The sequence below is a fragment of the Telmatherina bonti genome (assembly GCF_933228915.1).
Source record: "Telmatherina bonti genome assembly, chromosome: 6".
In the NCBI taxonomy this organism is placed as follows: domain Eukaryota; kingdom Metazoa; phylum Chordata; class Actinopteri; order Atheriniformes; family Telmatherinidae; genus Telmatherina; species Telmatherina bonti.
This window is the reverse complement of record NC_136624.1, coordinates 38,582,268-38,604,362: the sequence shown is the minus strand read 5'-3', so window position 1 is coordinate 38,604,362 and position 22,095 is coordinate 38,582,268. Positions and strand designations below refer to the sequence as shown.

The window sequence follows — 22,095 nt, the reverse complement described above, 5'->3', positions numbered from 1 at the left end:
TTGCCATGGTACACTTAAAAGTTTCCAGGTCAGAATTTAGGTTTAGGCTAGAGATGGACACCAAGTATTGACATAAAATGAAAAGGGTTAACCTGTAAATGACACACCTTTAAGAAATAAAACACATAATATTCCTTTGGTCCAGTTTACAGGAGAAAGACATAAATCTCAGTCACAAACTGATCCATCATATCAAAGCACTTTAACAGTACTAATCTACAGCAGAGATTTGTAATATGTGGATGCTACAATTAAAGACTGAGAACTATATTTTATCTATCATTTCATGTTTTTATGGAGATAATTCACAAATGTAAAGCTAACACCTAGGACTGAATATAAGCAGACTTTAGGGTGATGAGTGTGGGGTCACTTGATTGGTAAGACATTTTCTTTAATATTTGAGTACTACTGTATTTTTGTGACCATAAGGTGCACTAAAAAGTTTTATTTTCTCCAAAATAGACAGAGTGCCTTATAATTTGGTGCGCCTGATGTGTATAGCGAGTTCCAAAATCTATAAATGTTGTTGTGTGACTTTGATGAGCGCTCTGCTTGACTGACAGAGTGTTTTCGACACGCTGCTTATATAAATAAAAGGCGGACGTAACAGAGAGCAGCATGAGAACGTTAAAGGGGTGGAAGTGTGGGCGTGAAAGAAGACGCTATAGGCATGCCCTCAGTAGGTATATAGTGTAGGTATGTGCATTATGCAAAACAACATCGCTTTGGCTAATAACCCCTTATTAATATGGCACCTGCGAAGAGAAATGTTTACGAAGCACAGTTCAAACTGCGAGCTATCAGCTACGTGGACAAACATGGTAACTGAGTAGCCGTGAGAGAATTCAAGATCAATGAATCCATGGTTCGCAAGTGGGGTAAGCAGGAAAACGAGCTTCACCAAGTCAAGAACATGAAGCTGAGTTTCCGCTGAAACAAGGCGAGGTGGCCCGAATTGGAAGACTGACTCGAGTCGATTCGGGCTTGACGAAGGAACTCCAATCGCTGGTGAAGTTGCGAACGGCGTGGGAGCGATAGATGACAGATGGCGAATATAGTTTTACTAAGACTGGGAAGCAACGCTCGGCGAGTTACGCCACAATTTGTGAATGGATTGCAGATGCTTGGGCTAACGTGTCCGCTTGCACTGTTCGAGCTTTCACAAAAGCCGGCATCATTTATGAGGAGCCACGGTGTGTTCGATGGAGAACTGGCCCAGCTGTTCATTTTGGGAACAGAAGATGAGGACTTTGATCAAAAACAACATGAAAATATTACTAAATTCTTCAATAAAGTAGAACTGAACTCAGTTTTTCTTCCGCTGCCTTTTTTAAAACACACGCAAGCAGGTGTTATGCACTTCTGCATAGACTTTACTTTTAACTGCCGGAGGTTGTCTCTTGATTTCAACAAATAATATGTGCACTGACTTTCACAAACAAGTGGCCAAAATATAAACTAGAATGGAAGAAAGAATCTTTTATTCAGCAGTAACTTTTTACTAAGGTTTTTAAACAGAAAAAAGAAACAAAACTTTACGTCATTATCAGCTAATTTCAGATGAAATTATAAATTTAATCAATCCCTCATTCCAATGCAGGGTTGGAGGTTGGAGCTTATCCCAACAGCTACCAGTTGAGAGGCAGGGTACACCATGCCCAGTCGCCAGTCGCTTGCAGAGCCAAGACAGAAAGACATTAGCACTCACGCTCGCTCACAAGGACAATCTAGAGCAGGGGTGCCCAAGTTCAGTCCTCGAGATCTACCATCCTAAAACTTTTAGATGTAACCCTTCTTCAACACACCTGAATCAAATGAATGGCTCGTTACCAGGCCTCTGCAGAGCTGGAAGGCATGCAGAAGAGGGAATTCAGCTATTTGATTCAGGTGAGCTGGAGAAAGGTTGCATCTAAAAGTTGCAGGATGGTAGATTTAGAGTGACCAATTAACTTAGCCTGCATGTTTTGATGGTGGGAGGAAGCCGGAGCTACCCAGAGTAAACTCACATATGCACTACGAGAATATGCAAAGTCCACACAGAAAAGCTTATTTAACCCATCTTATTTGAATCAGGTGTGTTGGAGCAGGGAAACATCTAAAACCAGCAGGATTGTGGCCCTCGAGGACCAGAGTTGCTCTGTGTAAGCTGTGTTGACGCATCAAGCTTGAGAATGAATGAGGAGAGGGAGACGTGATCAATACAACAGAGAAAAAATCTCTAAATGATTTAAACTGGTTCAGTTCTAAAGACATCAACAGAAACAGCCACATGCCAGCTAAAATGCATAACATTAACAGCGTCTGAGTGAATAAAGCTGAGCTGAACATCCTTATTCTACTGCTCTGTGTGTAGGCGGCAGTGGTCTACGCCGCAACCCCAGCACATGGAGAGAAAAACATTTTTCTCTCTGCGACAGTTATAGCCTCACCTAGCTTTTCTATTAGACCTGGATAGAAACATTGAAGAAAATCTTAAAGCAACATGAAAACAGGTCAGCAAAGTAAAAACTACTTTAACAGAACATGCATCTTTCTTTCTTTTACTATCACAACATTAACTAGTAGTAACAATAATAAATTTCCTTTGTAGATTGCTTATAATGAGTGTTATAATAAATATTATATGTACACCAATTTATCTAGTGATTTCCCAAAAATGACCAAATATATTTATGAATAAATCATTTTAGAAAACTCAAAACTATTTCCAAAAAAATCTGACACTATATTCAAAGATGAGACAGAACATAATCATTTTAAACCCACACTTCTTCTTACTTAAAATCAAAATATATGTTCATTTGTAAAACTGTGCCAACAGCAAATTTCAATAAGTTAACAAATCACAAAACACACCTTTAACTATCTGTTTTGCTGACATTCTGTTGTTGGAAATATTTAAAATGGTAAAATTCTTCCTTCATACTATAGAGAAGAGACTCCATCCATCCTGGTTTCAAAGCACATGAATAAATAGGAATGTAAAAAAGCAGCCAGCAAGTTTAAACCACACATATGTGCAAGAAACATGAAAAAAGCACGACACATACAGAATTTGGAAGATGTGCCAATAAAGAGACAGCAGCATTTTTTGGAAATGCTTTCTGTATTTCATAAAAAGGGCATTTCTGGCCATTAGTCCAGACTCATCACCAACATAAAACATTTGTTACATTAGGAAACAAAAATATAATAAAGTGATCCCAAAATTCTGATTAGCTGAAATACCATTATCTTGTTTTGTTTTTTTAAACATGTTGCTATTTAATCATAGGCACATACTTTTAAAAGAAAAACTATCACATTTTCAAGATTCGATGCGTTTTCTTTGGATTAGATTTATAAAGCGTCCTTCAAGGCACACAAAGCGCTTTACATTATATCAATTATTCATTCCCTCCTCATTCATACTTGCTGATATGTAAGCTACATGTTGCAACAGCTACTCTGGGACAAACAGACAAATACGCAGCAGCAAATCCGAGCCTATGGCTTCTACACTAACTATTCATACAATGACTGACTGCAGGGAAGCAGGATTCAAACCACCAACCCTCCAATTATTAGAAATGTTAAACATATATGGGGTTTTTTTCAGACATGGTGGTGTATAATGTAACCTGGGAGATAAACTGGGCTGAGCACATTCAATCACCACACTTTACCACATTAATTCCTCAGGCAAGTTAAAATGCTTAAGGGAACATTCACACCAGCGTACCCCGGGAGACTCGGTCTGATTGGGGATTTCTGAAAGATTTCACACCTTTCTTTCGTTTGGCTTGTGTTCAAACTGCACTTAAACCAAGCGAAGCAAATGTCACATAGGTAAAACAGTTTGCTACGGGGCGATACACCCAACACTTTTGAAGTTGCCAATTACAGATTAAATATTTATTTAGTGCGAGTAAGTTGCAGGATATTTATTTTCTTACTCCTTCTTTTCTTTATTTTGTGGAAATGATGAGTGTTAACTAATCAGGCCATGGGGTCATTTGTATTGTGAAGAGCTGCAGGAGTAATTCCAAACCTTGCGCCTATTGCAAGGAAAGTTCTCACCATCCAGCAGCCAGCGCAACCACTCAGTCGTTTTCTTAACCAGTTGTCCCATTAAGGCCCATTAAGGGGAAGCTGGAGTCTATCCCAGCAATGACTGGGCGAGAGGCAGGGTACACCCCGGACGGGTTGCCAGTCCATTAAAAGACAAACAACTATTCACACTAACAATTTATAGTAACCAAAGCTAACATGCATGTCTTTGGATGGTGGAAGGAAACTGGAGTAGCCGGACAGAACACGTAAAGGCCACTGTTTGAACCTACCCCCAGTCGAGGCGCGAACCAGTGACCTTCTTGCTATGAGGCAAGAAGGTACAAACCACTACACCACTAAGTGTAATATTTTTGTACTGCTGGTTCTCTGAGTCAGGAATGGAGAAACCAGTGATGGTGGACGATATCTGGTTTATGCAGCATTCTCACAATCAAATGAATAAGGACGCAAAATAACAGACTATAGCGAGATAGCAGTGGTTCAGTGTGATAGACCAGAGTTGGCTTCTTTGGTCCGTCAGAGTGTGGTTGGTGTTCATACTGGACCAAATTAGTCATACTATTGCCGCAAGCAGACCACAGTCTGTCCACAGCAGTAAGAATGTGCCCTCTGCTGCATGCGTCTTTGACAACACAAATCTCAACCAGTAGTCTGCCAACCACCAGGGGGTGAACACGTGGTTAAGGCTCCATTAAGCTGCCTAAATTCCAAGTGCGCACATCTTTTACCAGCAGCCAGTTAAGTATCATTGGACTGGTTGGACATTTGAGGTCTGCATTTTTCCTGTTGCAGGTAAAATGGATTGTTTTGATTAAACAGCTGATCGAGGTGGTAAAACATACAAACATCTTTACAACACGTGGCATTAAAATACGCGAACCCCACTGCGTGCACAACTTGCCCTGCCGTGGACAAAGTTGTTTTTAAATGTGAAATGACCATCTTATATAAATATATGTTTTTCCAGACACAATGAAAGATCATGATTAATAACTGTGATTACAATATTGCTCAAAATAATCTTGATTATTATTTTGGTCATAATCGTGCAGCCCTACCTCAGAGTATCCTACAGTTATCACAAAACACTATTTGCACAGAGAGTTTTAAAACAAGAAGCTTGAGATCTTACCTTGACAAAAAAAAAAAAAAAAAAAACCCAAGGATTTTATTTTTAACTTGATCAGACGATCCTCATCAGTTTTGGGCGTTTGCTTGCTGGCGCACACACTGGAGAGGATATCTGTTGATACAAAGAAGCCAAAACACAGAAAACAAAGATAATTACTGACCAGACATTTTAAGTTTTATTTTCTTTTTGTTGTGCCATTTAACACAGTAAATCAGGAGGATTATCAGAAGATGTCCATGAGATAAATCTGTTCACGCTGACTGAATGACTCATCAAATTTAACTCACAATAATCCTTTTTAAACATTTACATTGTCAGGATGATTTATGTAGTCTGATGCAGATATTTTATGGATCTTGACTATCAACAACATGACAATTTCCCTCTGGGATTATTAAGTATATTCTCATTCATTTCATGACAACTGCCACATACTGTGTGTATAAAATCTTTAAAATTGTTTTTCTATAGGTGGGAATTAAAACTTCACTAGTAGCTAACCAGTAGCTCCAGCTGGCACTGCTCCAGTACAACACCTCTGCTCCACCTTAACCACACGCTAACTTAACTACCGAGATAACTTTCATGTGAAACATTGAAAAAACAAAGTGAACAATAATCATTTGGTAGATATTTTACTAAACACACAATGTCAATAAAGGAACTAGGTCACAGAAGCAAACTCCAATCAGTGTAGGTCTGTGCAGAGGCGCCATATGGGGAGAAAAGTTAGGAAGATTCTAAGGGCCCCACGACTTAATAGGTTCCCAAAAAGATGTATAAAATATATAAGAAAATCATTAAACCTTCATTAAAAATAATAAATACTTTTTTCATAGGTTGTAATAAAATATAGCTGTAATATAAACGGATAAACCTTCTATATTAAAATAATGTAGTTACATGTATGCACTGTGATTTAACCTTTTATAGGGCACTCAATAAAATACCTTCAAATTAGAAATTTTAACCTAAAAATTGTAATTCTGGTGTAAACCAAGACCTCCAATCTGTTGTTACATTAACTAAAAGAAATAGTTTCATGTTGAATATGAAAGGAAACAAAGTGATCAAGAATAGTCACTTGCCCCACAAAGGGTTAAACACAATCCTAGATCTTCATTAATCCCCATGACAAGCTATTTTTCATCAGCTTGAAGGAAAAAAAAAATCTCAAATTTACGATTAAGTGGTGGGGTCTATGCCGTTGTGTTTCATAGGGCCCAATATGTGCTGGCGGCGCCCCTGGATCTGTGACTGGCACAACGTTACAACACAGCAGTGGTGCTCAGAGCTGCATTAGCCTGTTAGCTGATACCAGCCATGACCAGCGAGGAGCCTGAAGTCATCAGCCGCGTAATGACCAAAACTTTCCTCTCACCGTGACTCTGGACGCTGGAGGTTTCAATGTGACACCAGACTGGTAGAGATCAACTGGTTGCACCGGACGAAAGAGACAGAAGACGGTAGGAAAGCAGTGAATGTAGCGCTCAGCCTCTGAGGAGGTCTTCACCTGGTGCTTCCATATCTGTTTACCAGACTGCATTCTGGGACGGAGACGTCACTGCGTAAGGACGCACGCAACTTACGCACGTCGTCAAACCATATATATATATATATATATATATATATATATATATATATATATATATATATATATATATATATATATATATATATATATATATATATGGGTATATATATATATATATATATGGGTGTATATATATATATATATGGGTGTATATATATATATATATATATGTGTATATATATATATATATATGTGTATATATATATATATATATGTGTATATATATATATATATATATATATATATATATATATATATATATATATATATATGTAGAAGTCAGTGGAATGAAGTGCAGGGCGCTCATCGACTCTGGCTCTCAGATAACCAGTATTACGCATAGTTACTGGCGCAACCACCCCATCCTTAGGAGACAAAAGCTCCAGCCCTCCAGAATTCCTATCGAGGGTGCAGCCGGCCAACGGGTGGGACATCATGGGGTCCTGCGCATTAACTTAAATGTGCTAGGGAAAGAGTTCAAGGATGTGCCAGTCTTTGTTGTGACTGACTCCGAGTACCGTGCCTCTGTCCCTCTACTGGTGGGTACTAATGTCCTCCGGGCCTCTAGGGGCCACCTCCAGGCAACCTATGGCCAGCAGTTTCTCCATCAAGTCAAGAAGAGTCATCCAGAGTGGTACGCATCTCTTTTGGAAATCGGAGACAAAGAACAATCTGACAGGGACGACATTGTGGGCCCCGCCATGTACGCCGGCCGTAAAAGACACATTCCCGGAGGGAAAGAGATGGACCTCATGTGCAAAGTGAAAGCTGGCCCACAAAGAAAGACTTACACTGCCTTAATCGAGGGCGCCCCTTCCCTGCAGCTTCCCCAGGACCTCTTGGTGGCCAAGGTCCTTGCCAATGTAAAGGGAGGATGTGCCCCGGTGAGAGTGATGAACTTGTCCCAGCATGCTATTACAATCAAGCCTCACACACATCTGGCTAATGTTTCCCTGGTGAACACGGTGGTGGATTTTTCAAACAAAAGGCAGAGCGAAGGCCACAGTGGCGTTGACAAAGACACATGCCTGAGCCTGAACCAGGTTGTGGCGAGCTGTGGAGTGGACTTGAGTGAGGCAGCAGTGGAGAACGAGCAGCAGCGCTCCCTCCTCAAAGATCTTGTGGAGAGAAACGTAGGTGTGTTTTCTCAACACTCCCTTGATTATGGACATACAAAGACTGTGCAACACGAAATCCCGCTGGTGGATTCGAGGCCCTTTCGGCTCCCCTATCGCAAGATCCCCCCCTCCCAGTGGCAAGATGTGAGACAGCTGTTGATCGAGATGGAGGCAGCAGGAGTCATCAGGGCCAGCAATATGTCCATAGTCCATATGCTTCCCCTGTAGTCGTCGTGACCAAGAAAGACGGCTCTTTAAGGTTGTGTATCGACTACCGGAAACTTAATTCCTGCAGTACGAGAGATGCATTCCCCCTGCCCAGAATAGAGGAGGCCCTGGAAGCGCTTGGACAGGCCAAGTTCTTTTCTACACTCGACCTCACGTCAGGATATTGGCAAGTGGAGGTGGCGGAGCGCGATAAACCAAAGACGGCGTTCAGCACACCCATGGGACTGTTCGAGGCAAACCGAATGCCCTTTGGACTGCAGAATGCTCCCTCCACTTTCCAAAGACTCATGACCTGCTGTTTCGGAGACCTCAACTTCACTCATCTGCTGATATACCTGGATGATCTCATCATATTCTCCAAATCCTTTGATGAGCACCTGGAGAGACTGCAACTGGTGTTTGATAGACTCCAAGAGCATGGCTTGAAGCTGAAACCCTCCAAATGTCAGCTGATGAGGAGGGAAGTGCGATATTTGGGTCACTTGGTGTCTGCACAGGGCGTCCGGACGGACCCAGAGAAAATCAGCAAGGTCAGAGACTGGGCGAGACCTACAAACCGCAAGGAGGTGCTGCAGTTCCTGGGATTCGCTGGCTATTACAGGAGGTATGTGAATGGATACTCCGCGCTGGCTGCCCCCTTGTACCGCCTCACTACCGGTGACCCCAGAAGTAAGAAGCGAGGCAGAAAGAAGGGGTTGGCACCGGACCTGCCTTTTCTGTGGACTAATGATTGTGAGCATGCCTTCCAGACCTTGAAGGAGAGGCTCACAACTGCCCCAGTGCTGGGCTACCCAGACTATATCCTGCCTTTTATCCTCCAGACTGATGCCTCAGGGGAGGGGCTTGGTGCTGTTCTGGTCCAGGTCCAAGGGGGTGCAGAGAGGGTCATTGCCTTCGCCAGCAGAGGTCTGAGTCCAGCTGAGACGAGATATCCAGCGCATAAGCTCGAATTCCTCGCTTTAAAGTGGGCGGTGACAGACAAGTTTTATGACCATCTCTACGGGCGTAAATTTTCAGTCCTGACTGACAATAACTCCCTGAAGTATGTCATGTCGTCTGCAAGGCTGGATGCTGCAGGGCAGCGGTGGGTGTCTCGGCTGGCCAGCTTTGAGTTTGATGTCCAGTATAGGAGAGGCCAGAACAACGCAAATGCCGATGCCCTCTCGCGCATGTCCACCCAGGAGGTCACCAAGGCCCTGCACACATACCCCCATCGAGTGAGGTCCAGACAGTCCCGGCTTGACATGGGTCAGCCAACGCAGGGCCCAGTAGGCCCCACAGGCCAGAGCACAGCCTCCCCACGGGAACCCCTGTCTGAGCCCTTCGTATGCAATGAGCCCTATAGAGACGTGGGAATGGAGTCATTGCCTTCCTTGACGAAACAGGAGATCCGTGCAGGACAGAAAGAAGATCCTGTCGTTGGCCCCGTCTTACACTATAAGAGTCTGGACAGGAAGCCAAGTCGCAGTGAGAGGACCAGAGGGGGCGAACAGGTGTGTCTTCTCTTAAAAGAGTGGAGGAGGTTAGTAATAAGAGAGGGCATCCTGTACCGCCGCACCCGAGACAATCTGAGGGGGGTAGTGGAGCAGTTGGTCCTGCCAGAGAAGCTACGTGAATCGGTCAAGAGGGCCCTTCATGATGACTCAGGACACCTGGGTTTTGACAGGACTGTGCAGCTAATAAGGGAGAGGTTTCACTGGCCACAGATGTTCCAGGAGGTTAAGGCCTGGTGTGAACAGTGTGAGAGGTGCTGTCTTAGAAAGACCCCAACCGCAGGTGCCAGAGCCCCCTTGGTCAGCATCCACAGCACTGCCCCCATGGAGCTAGTGTGTGTGGATTTTCTGACTCTGGAGAAGTCGAGGGGTGGCATAGAAAATGTCCTCATTGTCACTGACCACTTCTCACGCTATGCGCAAGCATACCCCACTAAAGACCAGAAGGCCAACACAGTCGCCAGAGTGCTGTGGAGAAACTTCTTCTGTCGGTTTGGTTTCCCAGCAAAATTGCACGCCGACCAGGGGCGCAATTTTGAAAGTGCCATCGTGAAGGAGTTGTGTAAATGTACTGGCATCACCAAGACCCACACAACCCCATATCACCCTCAGGGCAACGGGACCACGGAGAGATTCAATCGCACCCTCATGAATATGCTTGGGACGTTGGAGCCTCACCTGAAGTCCCGGTGGCACGAGCATTTGGACGCAATGACGCATGCTATATATATATATATATATATATATATATATATATATATATATATATATATATATATATATATACGTATATATATATATATATACGTATACATATATATATATATATACGTATATATATATATGTATATATATATATATATATATATATATATATATATATATATATACACGTATATATATATATATATATATATATATATATATATATATATATATATATATATATATATACGTATATATATATATATATATATATATATATATATATATATATATATACGTATATATATATATATACGTATATATATATATATATACGTATATATATATATATACGTATATATATATATATATATATATATATATATACGTATATATATATATATACGTATATATATATATATATATACGTATACATATATATATATATATATATATATATATATATATATATATATATATATATATATATATATATGTATATATATATATATATATATATATATATGTATATATAAAGTCAAAGTAGTATTTATTATGTGTATATCTCAACTGGAACATTTCCTATATGATATACAAAAAGAAAAATCCCTGGCCTTGTATTTTACCTAGATTTGTGTATGCAGCTAGATGTTAAGGTATTGATTTTAGTGTTAAGAGTATTTAAAACTGCTCTGGAAAGGTAAAGTTTAACATATATAAACTGTTAACATATATATATATATATATATATATATATGTATGTATATATATATATATATATATATATATATATATATATATATATATATATATATATATATATATATATATATATATACGTATATATATATATATATATATATATATATATTATATATACGTATATATATATATATATGTTAACAGTTTATATATGTTAAACTTTACCTTTCCAGAGCAGTTTTAAATACTCTTAACACTAAAATCAATACCTTAACATCTAGCTGCATACACAAATACGTATATATATATATATATATATATATATATATATATATATATATATATACGTATATATATATATATATATATATATATATATATATATATATATATATATATATATATATATATATATATGTTAACAGTTTATATATGTTAAACTTTACCTTTCCAGAGCAGTTTTAAATACTCTTAACACTAAAATCAATACCTTAACATCTAGCTGCATACACAAATCTAGGTAAAATACAAGGCCAGGGATTTTTCTTTTTGTATATCATATAGGAAATGTTCCAGTTGAGATATACACATAATAAATACTACTTTGACTTTTCAGTACATTTAAGGTAGATTTCTGTGTCAAAGAAAAAAAAAAACCTATAGCAGATTACATACAATGATTGATAGATAGATAGATAGATAGATAGATAGATAGATAGATAGATAGATAGATAGATAGATAGATAGATAGATAGATAGTTTTTTTTTCATCACTTGATGATGTCTAGTTGTTTTTGTTCAGTTTAACAGGAAAAAGCCATACTACATCCAAGTATCAGCTGAACCTGCAAAGCAGTGAACATTACCACAGAGAGATGATATGTGGACAAGACAGGTGCTGGGAAATTACAAAAAAGGGTTCCCACTTGTGTGGATCCACAGAAATACAAAATGGTTAATTGTGGAATCATGAAGTCAGTGAGGACTGCATCGAGGAACACTTTGACCTTGATGTGTTGTGGTATCATATGTGGTATCAGTTCAAATAAATTGATAAATTGAAGATCTTACTGTGGCTATTAATGTGCATTCTCCTTTAATGTACATTGAAAGAGCTAAAATGCACAACATCCTGTGTTATTATCCAGGAAGTAGTTTTAAATATCAGTTTGAAATTATAGATGATTTGGGTGTCAGCCAAGCTTATTAAGTTGAGGCTTTTTTTTATTTAAGCATAATCAGTGATCACTATGAATGAAATCCAGTGAGTTCCCTCTGTTATGACATTATACCAATCAGGCTTTTAAAGACAGACAGACAAACTATTGTACCACAGTACAATAGTTCATGTGGGGGAAACCAGACACCTCCTTTTAAACATGTTGATTAAACTGGATTAATTTCCCCCCTCTGCAATATAAATTGGGGAACTGGTAAGGATTAAGGATAAGCTTAATGCAAAACAATATCAGACTGAGCTGAAAGTGGACATAAAAATAAAATCTATTCCTGCCAAGAATGTGAACTCTGTAAAGTCATGAAGTACCAAAAGCAGAGTCAGCCATGACCCCAACATAGTGTCTGAAACAAGAAATTTCTCATTGTTTGACACCTTGCAACCTAGTTTAGCTTGAACATTTCTGCAATAAACAATGGTAATAATTAAAAAACAATAATGTCAGCAAACCTTTTTTTTTTTTTTTTTTTTTCAAATTTAAAAGCATTTAAACAACGTGAAGCCATGCTGTACATCAGTAACGGGAAACGGGTAACATTTGAAACTATACATACATTTGCAAAAAGATTCTTGAAAACAATATTCAGTATTGTGGAGTAATGCATATGGATTGTCAAAAAAGCTTTATTATTTTAATATTACTCTAATAACAAAAAAGGAAAAGGTAATTCGACTTCCCTAGCACGTGGACTCAGAAACAGTAATAACGTCTCCAGGCCAGGCGGTGGCAGCTAACTAGGCTACTGTAAAACACAAAGAAGAAGAAGAAGAAGAAGAAGAATAAGCACACGTACAAAACATGGGAGCCGTTACAGATGGTAAATAACTGAATAATTAAACATTTTCAGCTTTTAAGTTTGATCTTTTAGTAGTAATTCTATCTTATTATTCTAATTTGTTGTAAAAATAAAATTCGTGTTGGTATAAGCAGGTTTCTGGTAATAACGCCACTAAGATATGTTGGCTAGCATCAGTTAGCTTCAGGCTCCTCGGACTTCTGGTGCGATAAATCCTGGAGGATGTTCAGTTTTCTTGTTTGTTTTGCAGATGAAGTTATACGAAAACGTCTTCTCATTGATGGCGACGGAGCTGGAGATGACCGCCGAGTCAATCTGCTGCTGAAAAGTTTCACGAAATGGTGCAACTCGCCGTGGACGCCAGAGGAAGGGTGCGTGATTATAAATAAGAGATTAAATCCACATGTTTCCTACTTTCATCGTGAAGTCGTTGCTTTTCGTGACAAGAAAAGTCTAATGCTTACCCATAGACTGTTAAAAGTGTTGAAAATAAATCGGTTCTCAGATGGTTTTGTGTGTTTGTGTGTAGGGTCACGCAGTACCAGAGGATGCTGGGTTCTCTGGCTCAGTGTGAGTTTTCCATGGAGAAGACGTTGATGGTTTACGAAATGAATCTTCGGGAAATGGACAATTACGAGAAGATTTACACAAACATAGGTAGCAGTGGTTAAGTTTAACATATTCTCTTCTTTAAAATAGTCCATTTGACAGCTTATCAAGTAATTGATCTATCATTTTTGTCCAAACTGCAGAACAAAACATCATGTCCGCACATGAGAAAATTGCAGAATGCAAAAAAGAAATTCAGAAGGCAAAAAGGATACGAAAAAACCGTCAAGGTAAGAAATATCTCCTGAACTTCCAGCTTTACAGCAAGTGTTTTACTCAAATGAACAAAATATTGGTGAATTGTGGTGCTTTTAAACCCAAGTCGTCAATCATTTTACAGGATGTCAGAAAGTTGTAAATATCTGCACTTCACTTCTTCCCTTTTAGAATACGATGCCTTAGCAAAGGTAATCCAACAGCATCCAGACAGGCATGAAACACTCAAGTAAGTTGGCATCGTTTAAGCCATATATTGGTTTGCATCTACAGGCTTTAGCGATAGTTAAACTAGATTTTTGACATTGTTTTGGGTTCCTACAGACAGCTGGAGGCACTTGACCAAGAACTTCAGCAACTGTCACACATCAAGGAGAATGTGGATGCAAAGGTAAACCCAAATATAGTTATTGTCTTTTCAGTTTAAAGGATGAATAGTTTAACTGTTTTTTTTAATCTTTTTTTGCATCAACCATTTGTACCTTATAGTTGGAGTTAAGGAAGAAGCAGTTCCATGTGCTTCTTACAACCATTCAGGAACTACAGCAGACACTTGAACGTGAGTGCTTTTTTCCTCAGTCACAGCTGAGTTGTACAGCAATTCAGAAAATGTTCAATGTGCAAGAAGTGGTGTCAAATGCCTCCCCTCTTTCTTCCTTTAAGATGATGAAAAATCTGAGCATGATGACCACAGCCAGGGGAGCCCAGCAGAGAATGGCGAGTGAAGACGGCCAGACAGAAATGATGAAGCTTTTAAATTAATTTAGTTTAAAGAATCTCTTTTTGTATGTATTGTTTTGAATAAAGTTGACTTGTTCACATATGTCCATCTAACAATCATCTTTTTACTTTATCATCCCAATGGGAAAAAAAAGAGGGTGAATAAATGGAGATCAGTCAAACAAAAAAATCTGTAATGTACTTGGGGTTAACCAGTTTTACTATAACTACCTCGAGTGAAATCCCTCTTTGTCCGGTGATTTAAAAAGGCAGCAAGTAACTGGTCAACATACGCATCTACTGAAGTTGGGAGCTTTTGATCAATTTTCCACTTGTAGACAGCGATAACAATCTTAGCAGTTCAGACAATGAATGAATGATGCTTTAGTTTGATACTTGAAATCTAATATTCCAAATTCAACTGGAATCCAGTTGCTGTAAAAAAAATAAAAAAATAAAAAAAAAAGCAATAAATTATTTTTGATGGTAAAAGCTATATTGTATTTCAGAAATTGATCCTGGTGAAGATGAAGCAAGAAAGTATAAAACATCACCTGATGTTAACAATTTGTGAAATTATATTGTAAATAATAGAAATAAATCATATAAAATCAGATTACTCAGATGAAAATTTATTTAAACAATATAAAAATAAAATGCCTTTTTTTATGCATTTTGCCAACTGGGACAGCTTATGCAGCACATTTCTAAGATAAAAGTGATAACTCAAAACAGAAATATAGATTGATTTAATTAGTGTAGTCCTGGAATAGATCTGCATTGCACAAGTTTACGACAGCAAACAATGCCCTGGACTAGGATTTTCTGAGAAAGTGGTTTAGTTTTACAGAACCTTTGAATGATTCCTAAATGTTGAAACTGTCATTTAGGAATTTTACTGTTACAACTAAAGTAAATCTAGATATTAAATAGCAGGTAAAATACCTACAGTGACAAGCATAATACATTTTTCAAATGAAAGTGGTGCAGCAAGATTTTGGTGCCACACCTGAACTTCTAGAAATCCAGCAGGTATGCGCATGCCTGAGGAGTCGCTAGGAGCAACTCTGCCCTCTTGTGGCCGATTTGTGTATGCGTTTGAATGTATGTATGTATACAGCATTTGTGAATACGAACATGAATACATGTAAAGCTTGGCTGTATTTAACAAAAGGACCCCAGGAAGAACAACTGCAGCTAGATGCTGCAAGCTAATGGGGATCCATACAAAAAAAAAAAAAAAAAAAAAAAATCAAAGCCTTCCTTTAGCACAAACTCAGACTTCCCTTGTCCCAAAGCACCTGTTGCTCTAAAATTTTAGGCTTTAACCTAACTTTACAACAAAAGTTAATCTATCAGCTATTAACAGCATTAACATGTACAGTAGTACTGAATTTGACAGAAGTGGTGCAGCAGGTTTGCGGTGGCACACCTGAACTTCTAGAACTCCACCAGGTATGCACGGGCTTGCAAGAGGCGCTTGAGACGACTCTGCAGTGCTGCTCTCTTGTTCCCAATGTCAAAGTCTTCCTTCAGCAACAACTCTGCATTCTCCTTGTCCTGCAGCATCTGTAGCATCTCCCTCTGCAGCTGGACAGCAGACTCTTGGAGCATCTTGTAGCGGATGACCAGGGGGATCTGGTCAGCCAGACGCAGGGCAGCAATCTGCAGGAAGAGGGTTTGAGCCATCACTGCAAATCAACAAATCTTTCATAGGGGTCTTAAAATACATCTTTCTAAATGAAAACTTACTTTGTAATAGGATTTGAGATGCACCATCAGCTCCTGAAGTGTTGCATAATTATCCAAGGAATACACAATGCTTCTCTGTGGCACAAGGTTTCCTTGTGAATAGACTTCCTCTTCCACTTCTCCCCTCTTGCTCTCCTCTAGACTGTTGCTGTAAGTTTTGTCCTGAGAGTAAACCAGGAGCTCCATCTTGAACTGAGTTCTTAGCATGGATTCAGCAGCAGACGCTTGTTCCTGCTTTATGGCTTCAATCTTGGCCTAGAAGAGAAAGTTTTCAGTTTCTGTGGTTTGATCAGAAAAACAAAAAGTACTGTTTTATGACAAAGAAGGTTAAACTGAAAGATGAGAGCTACCTTGGCTGCCTTTACGAGGTTAGGGAATCCAGTGAAGCTGATGTTGGCCAGCTGCATGAACACTTTCTTAACAGCATCTGGAAGACCCAGAAATGCAAAACAACAACTGGTTAGCTCATTTCAGCAAAGTCGTAAAGCAAACTGGACAATAAATGTGTAACAATGCAGAAATTATGGTGTGATGGAAGATATGAACCTCCAATGTCCTTAAGTTTGGTGATGGCAGGTTCTTCCAACTGTTTGATCTGCTCCTTGACCATCACCTCGAAGGTCTTGTAGTTGATGAAACCAGGCAGTTCCCTTCCACGGTACCTGTCCTCATATTCCGCCACCTCTCTTTCGATTTTCCTGTTGACTGCGTCACACAGATGTGCATGTCAGAAATGCGGCAATGGACAGCCGTTCACTAGTTTAATAATGCCATGCTCACAGTTTTCTCCAGAGTAGTCCAAGTGAGCCTTCCATTTCCCAAAATCTCTCCTGAGTGTAGAAAACACGTTGAGTTTCTCTCCACACTTGAGCTCCTCCCCCGTGGTCAGACTGATGGCATCCTGAGTGAACTCTGTCACTTTCTGCAGCACACAACAGTTACAGGTATTTAATGTTAGTTTAATATGCAAGTACAAAGAAATGCAGTTGGGCTACATTTACAAAGAGTACAGGAGCTCACATCAATGAGGAAGACGAGTCTCTCTCCTGGATCAGATGGAGGCCCGGTGCCGTATCGGTCCAGCTCTGCCTGAGTCTGCTTTAGCTTCTCCTCTATCTGCTCTTCCAGTCTAGGCAGAGATCGCTGGAAGTCACACAGCAGGAGTCAAACATCTGACCTTTAATGGGTAAAAAAGGTTAAGATGACAGAATATTTCACCTCAATGTGATGCACAAGCTCCAGTGTGAGTTTTTCGGCCAGTTTAGGAACAGTGGCGTGGTCTTCGTTGTACAGAGTGCTGCAGCAGGTATAACAAACCTTAGTTATGGAACATTTCATTGTTTACAATTCATTTCCAATGACCCAAACAGAACAAACTTACTGGAAGAAAGGGTGATCTTTAAAGAAGGCTTTCTCTCTCTCAATGGCCTCTGTGAGGGACACCTTCTCCGTGATCTCCTTCTGACCCCGGCACTTGACGATCATGTAGCCCTTCTTTAGCTGGATGACTTCATTGTGGACAACTTCAACCACTGTCTCTTCGGTGCCTTTGTCCACCAGGTCAGGTTTGGTCAAGATACCTGAAATAAAAGTGAATAACTGAGCTGAGTTTCTCACCAAAGAGCTAAATGAGCCTTTAGCAACATCATTTCTATTTACCCAGAGTCCTCTCTCCATCAGGATCCACCTGCTGGGCCATCTTCAGAGCCTCTGTGGTGGCAATGTCCACGTTGCACGGAACCACCACCAAGCTGATGGTTTCTTGTTTTGTGATGAACTTCTGGATCAGTCTCTTTATCTGAAACCACCAGTTAATGTTGTCCAAGTTTAAACTGCTAACTACACATCATATTAACACACTTACACATAACCAGGGATGTTTTCTGGGAAGATCGTACCCTCAACCCAGGAAACCAGGATTAACTGAGCTTCATCATGTCTCCAGGTAGGCCTACTCTGCAAACAGCTTTACTCTCTTGAGCCACAGCCAACACTAGAGCCAGGCAGGTGTTTTTCATTTCATGTACGACACCATTTACCGAAAACATTAAAAGCAGGTTGCAGAAGAAACATTACAAAGTAAGCAGCTGCTGCCTTTGTTGTCCTTCTGATTGGCTTCTGGAAGTCACCACATCATAAACACTCTACTTCTGAAAAACTTTAGAAAAAGCTTTTATAAATTTGCAAGTATTTTTTTAGATTATGTGTTACTAAAACCTGAGTGAGGGAGCCTATTGTGTGGATTTGAGCACCTGTCAGCTGAGAATATTAGTGTTTCATTCTAGGAGAGTCTAATTTCCCTCATGTTGGCTTAAGGTGTGCCAGCGGGTCATGCAACATTCCTGCCATTTCCAGTACGGAAGATGCAGTTTTGGCTGCAAGATACTGGAAACAGGAAAAATAATAAATTAAAAGTAAAACAAAAACATGATAAAGAATTAGTTACAACTTTGTTTGTGCATGAGTTTAATCCAATTTCTTAAGTACATATATGGAATTAGTATAAAGCCAGTATGGAAGTTATTCTTGATGTTTTGTGTTCAAGCAAAAGAAAAAAAAAAAGGCTCAGCTTTGTGGCGATTTCTGTCCAGTTCACCAGATTAATTTTCCAGCTTCATGTTGGAACAATTTTCTGCCAAAGACGCTGAACCTGTTGAAACACTGGACCAGCCTACCTGGTCACCGATGTTCTCTGGCTGTCCCTTCACAGCCACCCTGGCAATGCCGGGCAGGTCGATCAGAGTCAGGTCTGGAACATCCGGGGAGGCGATTTCCAGACTGATGAGGTCATCGCTGATCCCCAACCCGACTCCAGCCATTTCATCTTGTGCTGGAGTAGCGGACAATGATAAAAGCTCTTATCAGTGAAGAGACCCAGAAGCTCTTTAAGGACTTTAAATGCTTTAATTAAGACATTTAAATGTGATGCATTGTTTTACCTTCTCTAATTTTCATCTCCACAGCTGCAGGTTCATCAATCTCCTCCTCGTGTTCTTGATAGCTTATCTTTCCATACCACTCCTGCCCCACTTTCCTTTTCTTCATCTTCAGTTCCAGAGGACATCGTGTAACAATACCTGGACAAGTCGATGACATGAAAGGGGAAAACATTTTCACATGCGGTCAATAAGCAATCAGGCTTATTTAGGAAGTGGAACTTCTTATTTGTCAAAAGTCTTGGCTTGAATTTCCTGCATAAAAAAGCTGTAATAGTCACAATGCATAATGTTTCCCCTATGAGGCCAGTAGCTTGATACCTTTTGGTTCACACACTTAGAAGTAAAATTAAGATGTTAATGGACTGTCATTGTGCAGGATTAAGCAGATTATTCCTGTGTAGCACCTCCATGTGGTCAGAATTATTACTGCTGTGGTGGCTTTAAATCCATCTTGTCTGTACAGCTGACTGAAAACCAAAACCAGGTTTATAAAGAGTCAGTCTGAAAGTATCTGCTGTTAAAGTCACTGTCAAATAATATTTGGTATTTGGTTCATATCTGCATGTTTATAGCTGTTTAGGTTTAGGTGTCTTGATGTGAATCAAACTCCGTTTTCTCTGCCCAGTCAAACAGTAAAAGTTAAAACTAAAATCAGTGATGGATCGTGAGAGCAGAATGTAAATATCTCCCCTTCATGCTTTTTCTTCATCTTTAATTCCAAAGGGCATCTTGTCACAATGCCTGTACCCCAAGTGATGAGACATGGATGAAAGAGTTGTGTAAGGCATACATATTTCTCCGTCAGCTATTACAAGTATGTTATTATTTCATTTGCTCTGCACCTTTATGGAGTAATTCTTGAAACGCAATTTTAATAAACTTCAGGTTGCATTTAATGATGGTCTGGATGTTCTAATGGGGAAACCAAGATGACAGAGTGCTCTTGAACTTTTCTGTAATGCACAACTTATCACATTTCATGCTCTTTTGAGACAATCGATGTTCAATTTCACATGTCGTCTTAATGAATTTTGGATTATAAGAATGTTCACCCAGCCTGCACTCAGTTCTATGATACCATGCTGCCATGTTTAAAGACTGATACAAATGCCTTTTTTAAAATGTGCTTGTATTTCTGTACTTATTTTAATGGACCTGGAATCTGAAGAAAAAGTCTAATAATTAATAATTTTCAGTCCAAACCAATGCGAAAACTTGTCACGTCAACACATTTATTACTGAGCTCATAAAGTAACATGTTCTAATCTGTCATTTACCATGAAGAATAAAAAGTTATTGGACAGGGAAATGGAAAAAAAATTTTTTTTTTGAGAGAGAGATTTTATGAGAGAGGAAAAAGCAAACTTCTCACCACTTCCTCTCGGCAGAGCCACCCCTGAGAGCGCCTCCAGCACAGAGCTCTTCCCCGAGCTTTGGTCTCCGATCACGGCGATGGCAGGCAGCGCCAGGTCCTTCTCCACACCCAGAGAGCGCAGAGAGTCGATCAGGTCGATGCAGGGACGCACCTTCTCCTCGTACTGCTGGTTCAGAGAGTTCATGCTGACTGGATGTCTCCTGAAAACAGGGAATGTGCAGAGCTGTGTGCGACTCGGAGGCTGCAGAGGCTCACTGAGCACAAGCAGCAAAAGCAGGCTGAAAATGTTTCTGCTAAGTTTCGTTTCCTGTCTTTGGTTTTTGTTTCCAACAGAAAGTCATGAAACCAGGCAGGAAGTCAGCATAACCTACACAAATGTCTGTCATCGTGATAGAAATGTTGGGACATCGCCTGCATTGCAGGTTTTATTCTAAATGTTTGTATGTCGCTGAGTTTGGGATGCCAGTCAACCTGGAAGTGGCGGTTACCACGGCAACGACATCTTTCTGATTTGTCCGTTCCCCTGATCAATAGACATAGTTGAATTTGACACAACTGTCTTTAAACACAACAATACATTCCAGTCTGTCATTTTTTGACAGAAAAATGAAAAAAAAAAAAAAAAAAGAAAAAAAGCTTGCAACAACTACAGTTTTATAGAGCAGTGGTTCCCAAACTAAGGGTTGGGACCCCCTGGGGGGTCGCAAGTTAATTTCAGAGGGTCACTGGATAATTGATAAAACTACAGGCCTAACCTCCATTTATCTTTTTTTTTTTTTTTTTTTTTTTGCCAGGGTTGCCTAAATGAAGCCATGAATGCAGAGAAACACATTGTCAGTTTTCTCTCAGTTCACATGTTGAGTAAAGAGGCAGCGGCATCCAACTCTGATCAATCCTCTGCTTGTAAAAAACAACTATGACAAATGAATAAATTAAATCCTAAAGATAGAATATTAGTCAATACAAAACTAAACATTTAAACTGTAAAAGCAGAGCTATATTTAAATGAATACGTGCACATATAAAATATTAAAAACTTTTCAAATACGTCTTTAAACTTTCCACATTAGGACACTTGTTTGCTGACTAATACTACTGAATAATTTAATCTCAGCATTATATTACAAACTGACCATCTGATAAAAACCTGAGGAAGATGAAGATCTGCTGATTTTTCAGTTACATAAGAATTGCTATTTGAATTCATTTCCAAATTGGACAAAATGACCCATCTTTATTTGTCTGAATACCACAAAACTGAAAAGTATTAATTGTAATCAAGTTTCAAATAGCCTTTATTGTCATTGTAGACAAACACATTGAAACTACAAAAATCCCTACACGCACCCAAGCACTTTGCTTCTGCAGTGTTCATGGTGTGGTGGCGATTTGGCAGGGTTGGTTTTCAGTTTCATTTCTACC

At 39.4% G+C, this 22,095-nt stretch overlaps 2 protein-coding genes across 2 annotated transcripts; one reads left to right on the top strand and one right to left on the bottom strand.

Annotated features, from left to right (window-relative positions):
- The first annotated feature begins 13,016 nt into the window (after positions 1–13,016).
- On the top strand, positions 13,017–14,701 carry thoc7 (THO complex 7). Its single transcript, XM_079241710.1, has 8 exons — positions 13,017–13,083; positions 13,313–13,433; positions 13,592–13,719; positions 13,815–13,901; positions 14,059–14,116; positions 14,212–14,278; positions 14,377–14,446; positions 14,551–14,701. Exons 1-8 carry the CDS (start codon positions 13,065–13,067, stop codon positions 14,610–14,612), a joined length of 612 nt encoding a protein of 203 aa, XP_079097836.1. The 5' UTR covers positions 13,017–13,064; the 3' UTR covers positions 14,613–14,701.
- Positions 14,702–16,047: 1,346 nt separating this feature from the next.
- On the bottom strand, positions 16,048–20,857 carry LOC306756692 (interferon-induced GTP-binding protein Mx-like; the record flags this gene model as incomplete). The annotated part of the gene is made up of 12 exons (XM_079241520.1): positions 16,048–16,272; positions 16,360–16,614; positions 16,710–16,786; positions 16,906–17,064; positions 17,140–17,281; positions 17,380–17,502; positions 17,578–17,656; positions 17,741–17,939; positions 18,019–18,157; positions 19,035–19,189; positions 19,299–19,436; positions 20,671–20,857. 12 exons carry the CDS (start codon positions 20,855–20,857, stop codon positions 16,048–16,050), a joined length of 1,878 nt encoding a protein of 625 aa, XP_079097646.1.
- Between the last annotated feature and the right edge of the window lie 1,238 nt (positions 20,858–22,095).

Bases quoted from the DNA above. Each gene is read 5' to 3' on its own strand.
- thoc7 (XM_079241710.1), top strand. The intron at 13,434-13,591 runs GTGCGTGATTAT...GTTTGTGTGTAG, and splicing joins CCGTGGACGCCAGAGGAAGG to GGTCACGCAGTACCAGAGGA. The intron at 13,720-13,814 runs GTAGCAGTGGTT...TCCAAACTGCAG, and splicing joins GAAGATTTACACAAACATAG to AACAAAACATCATGTCCGCA.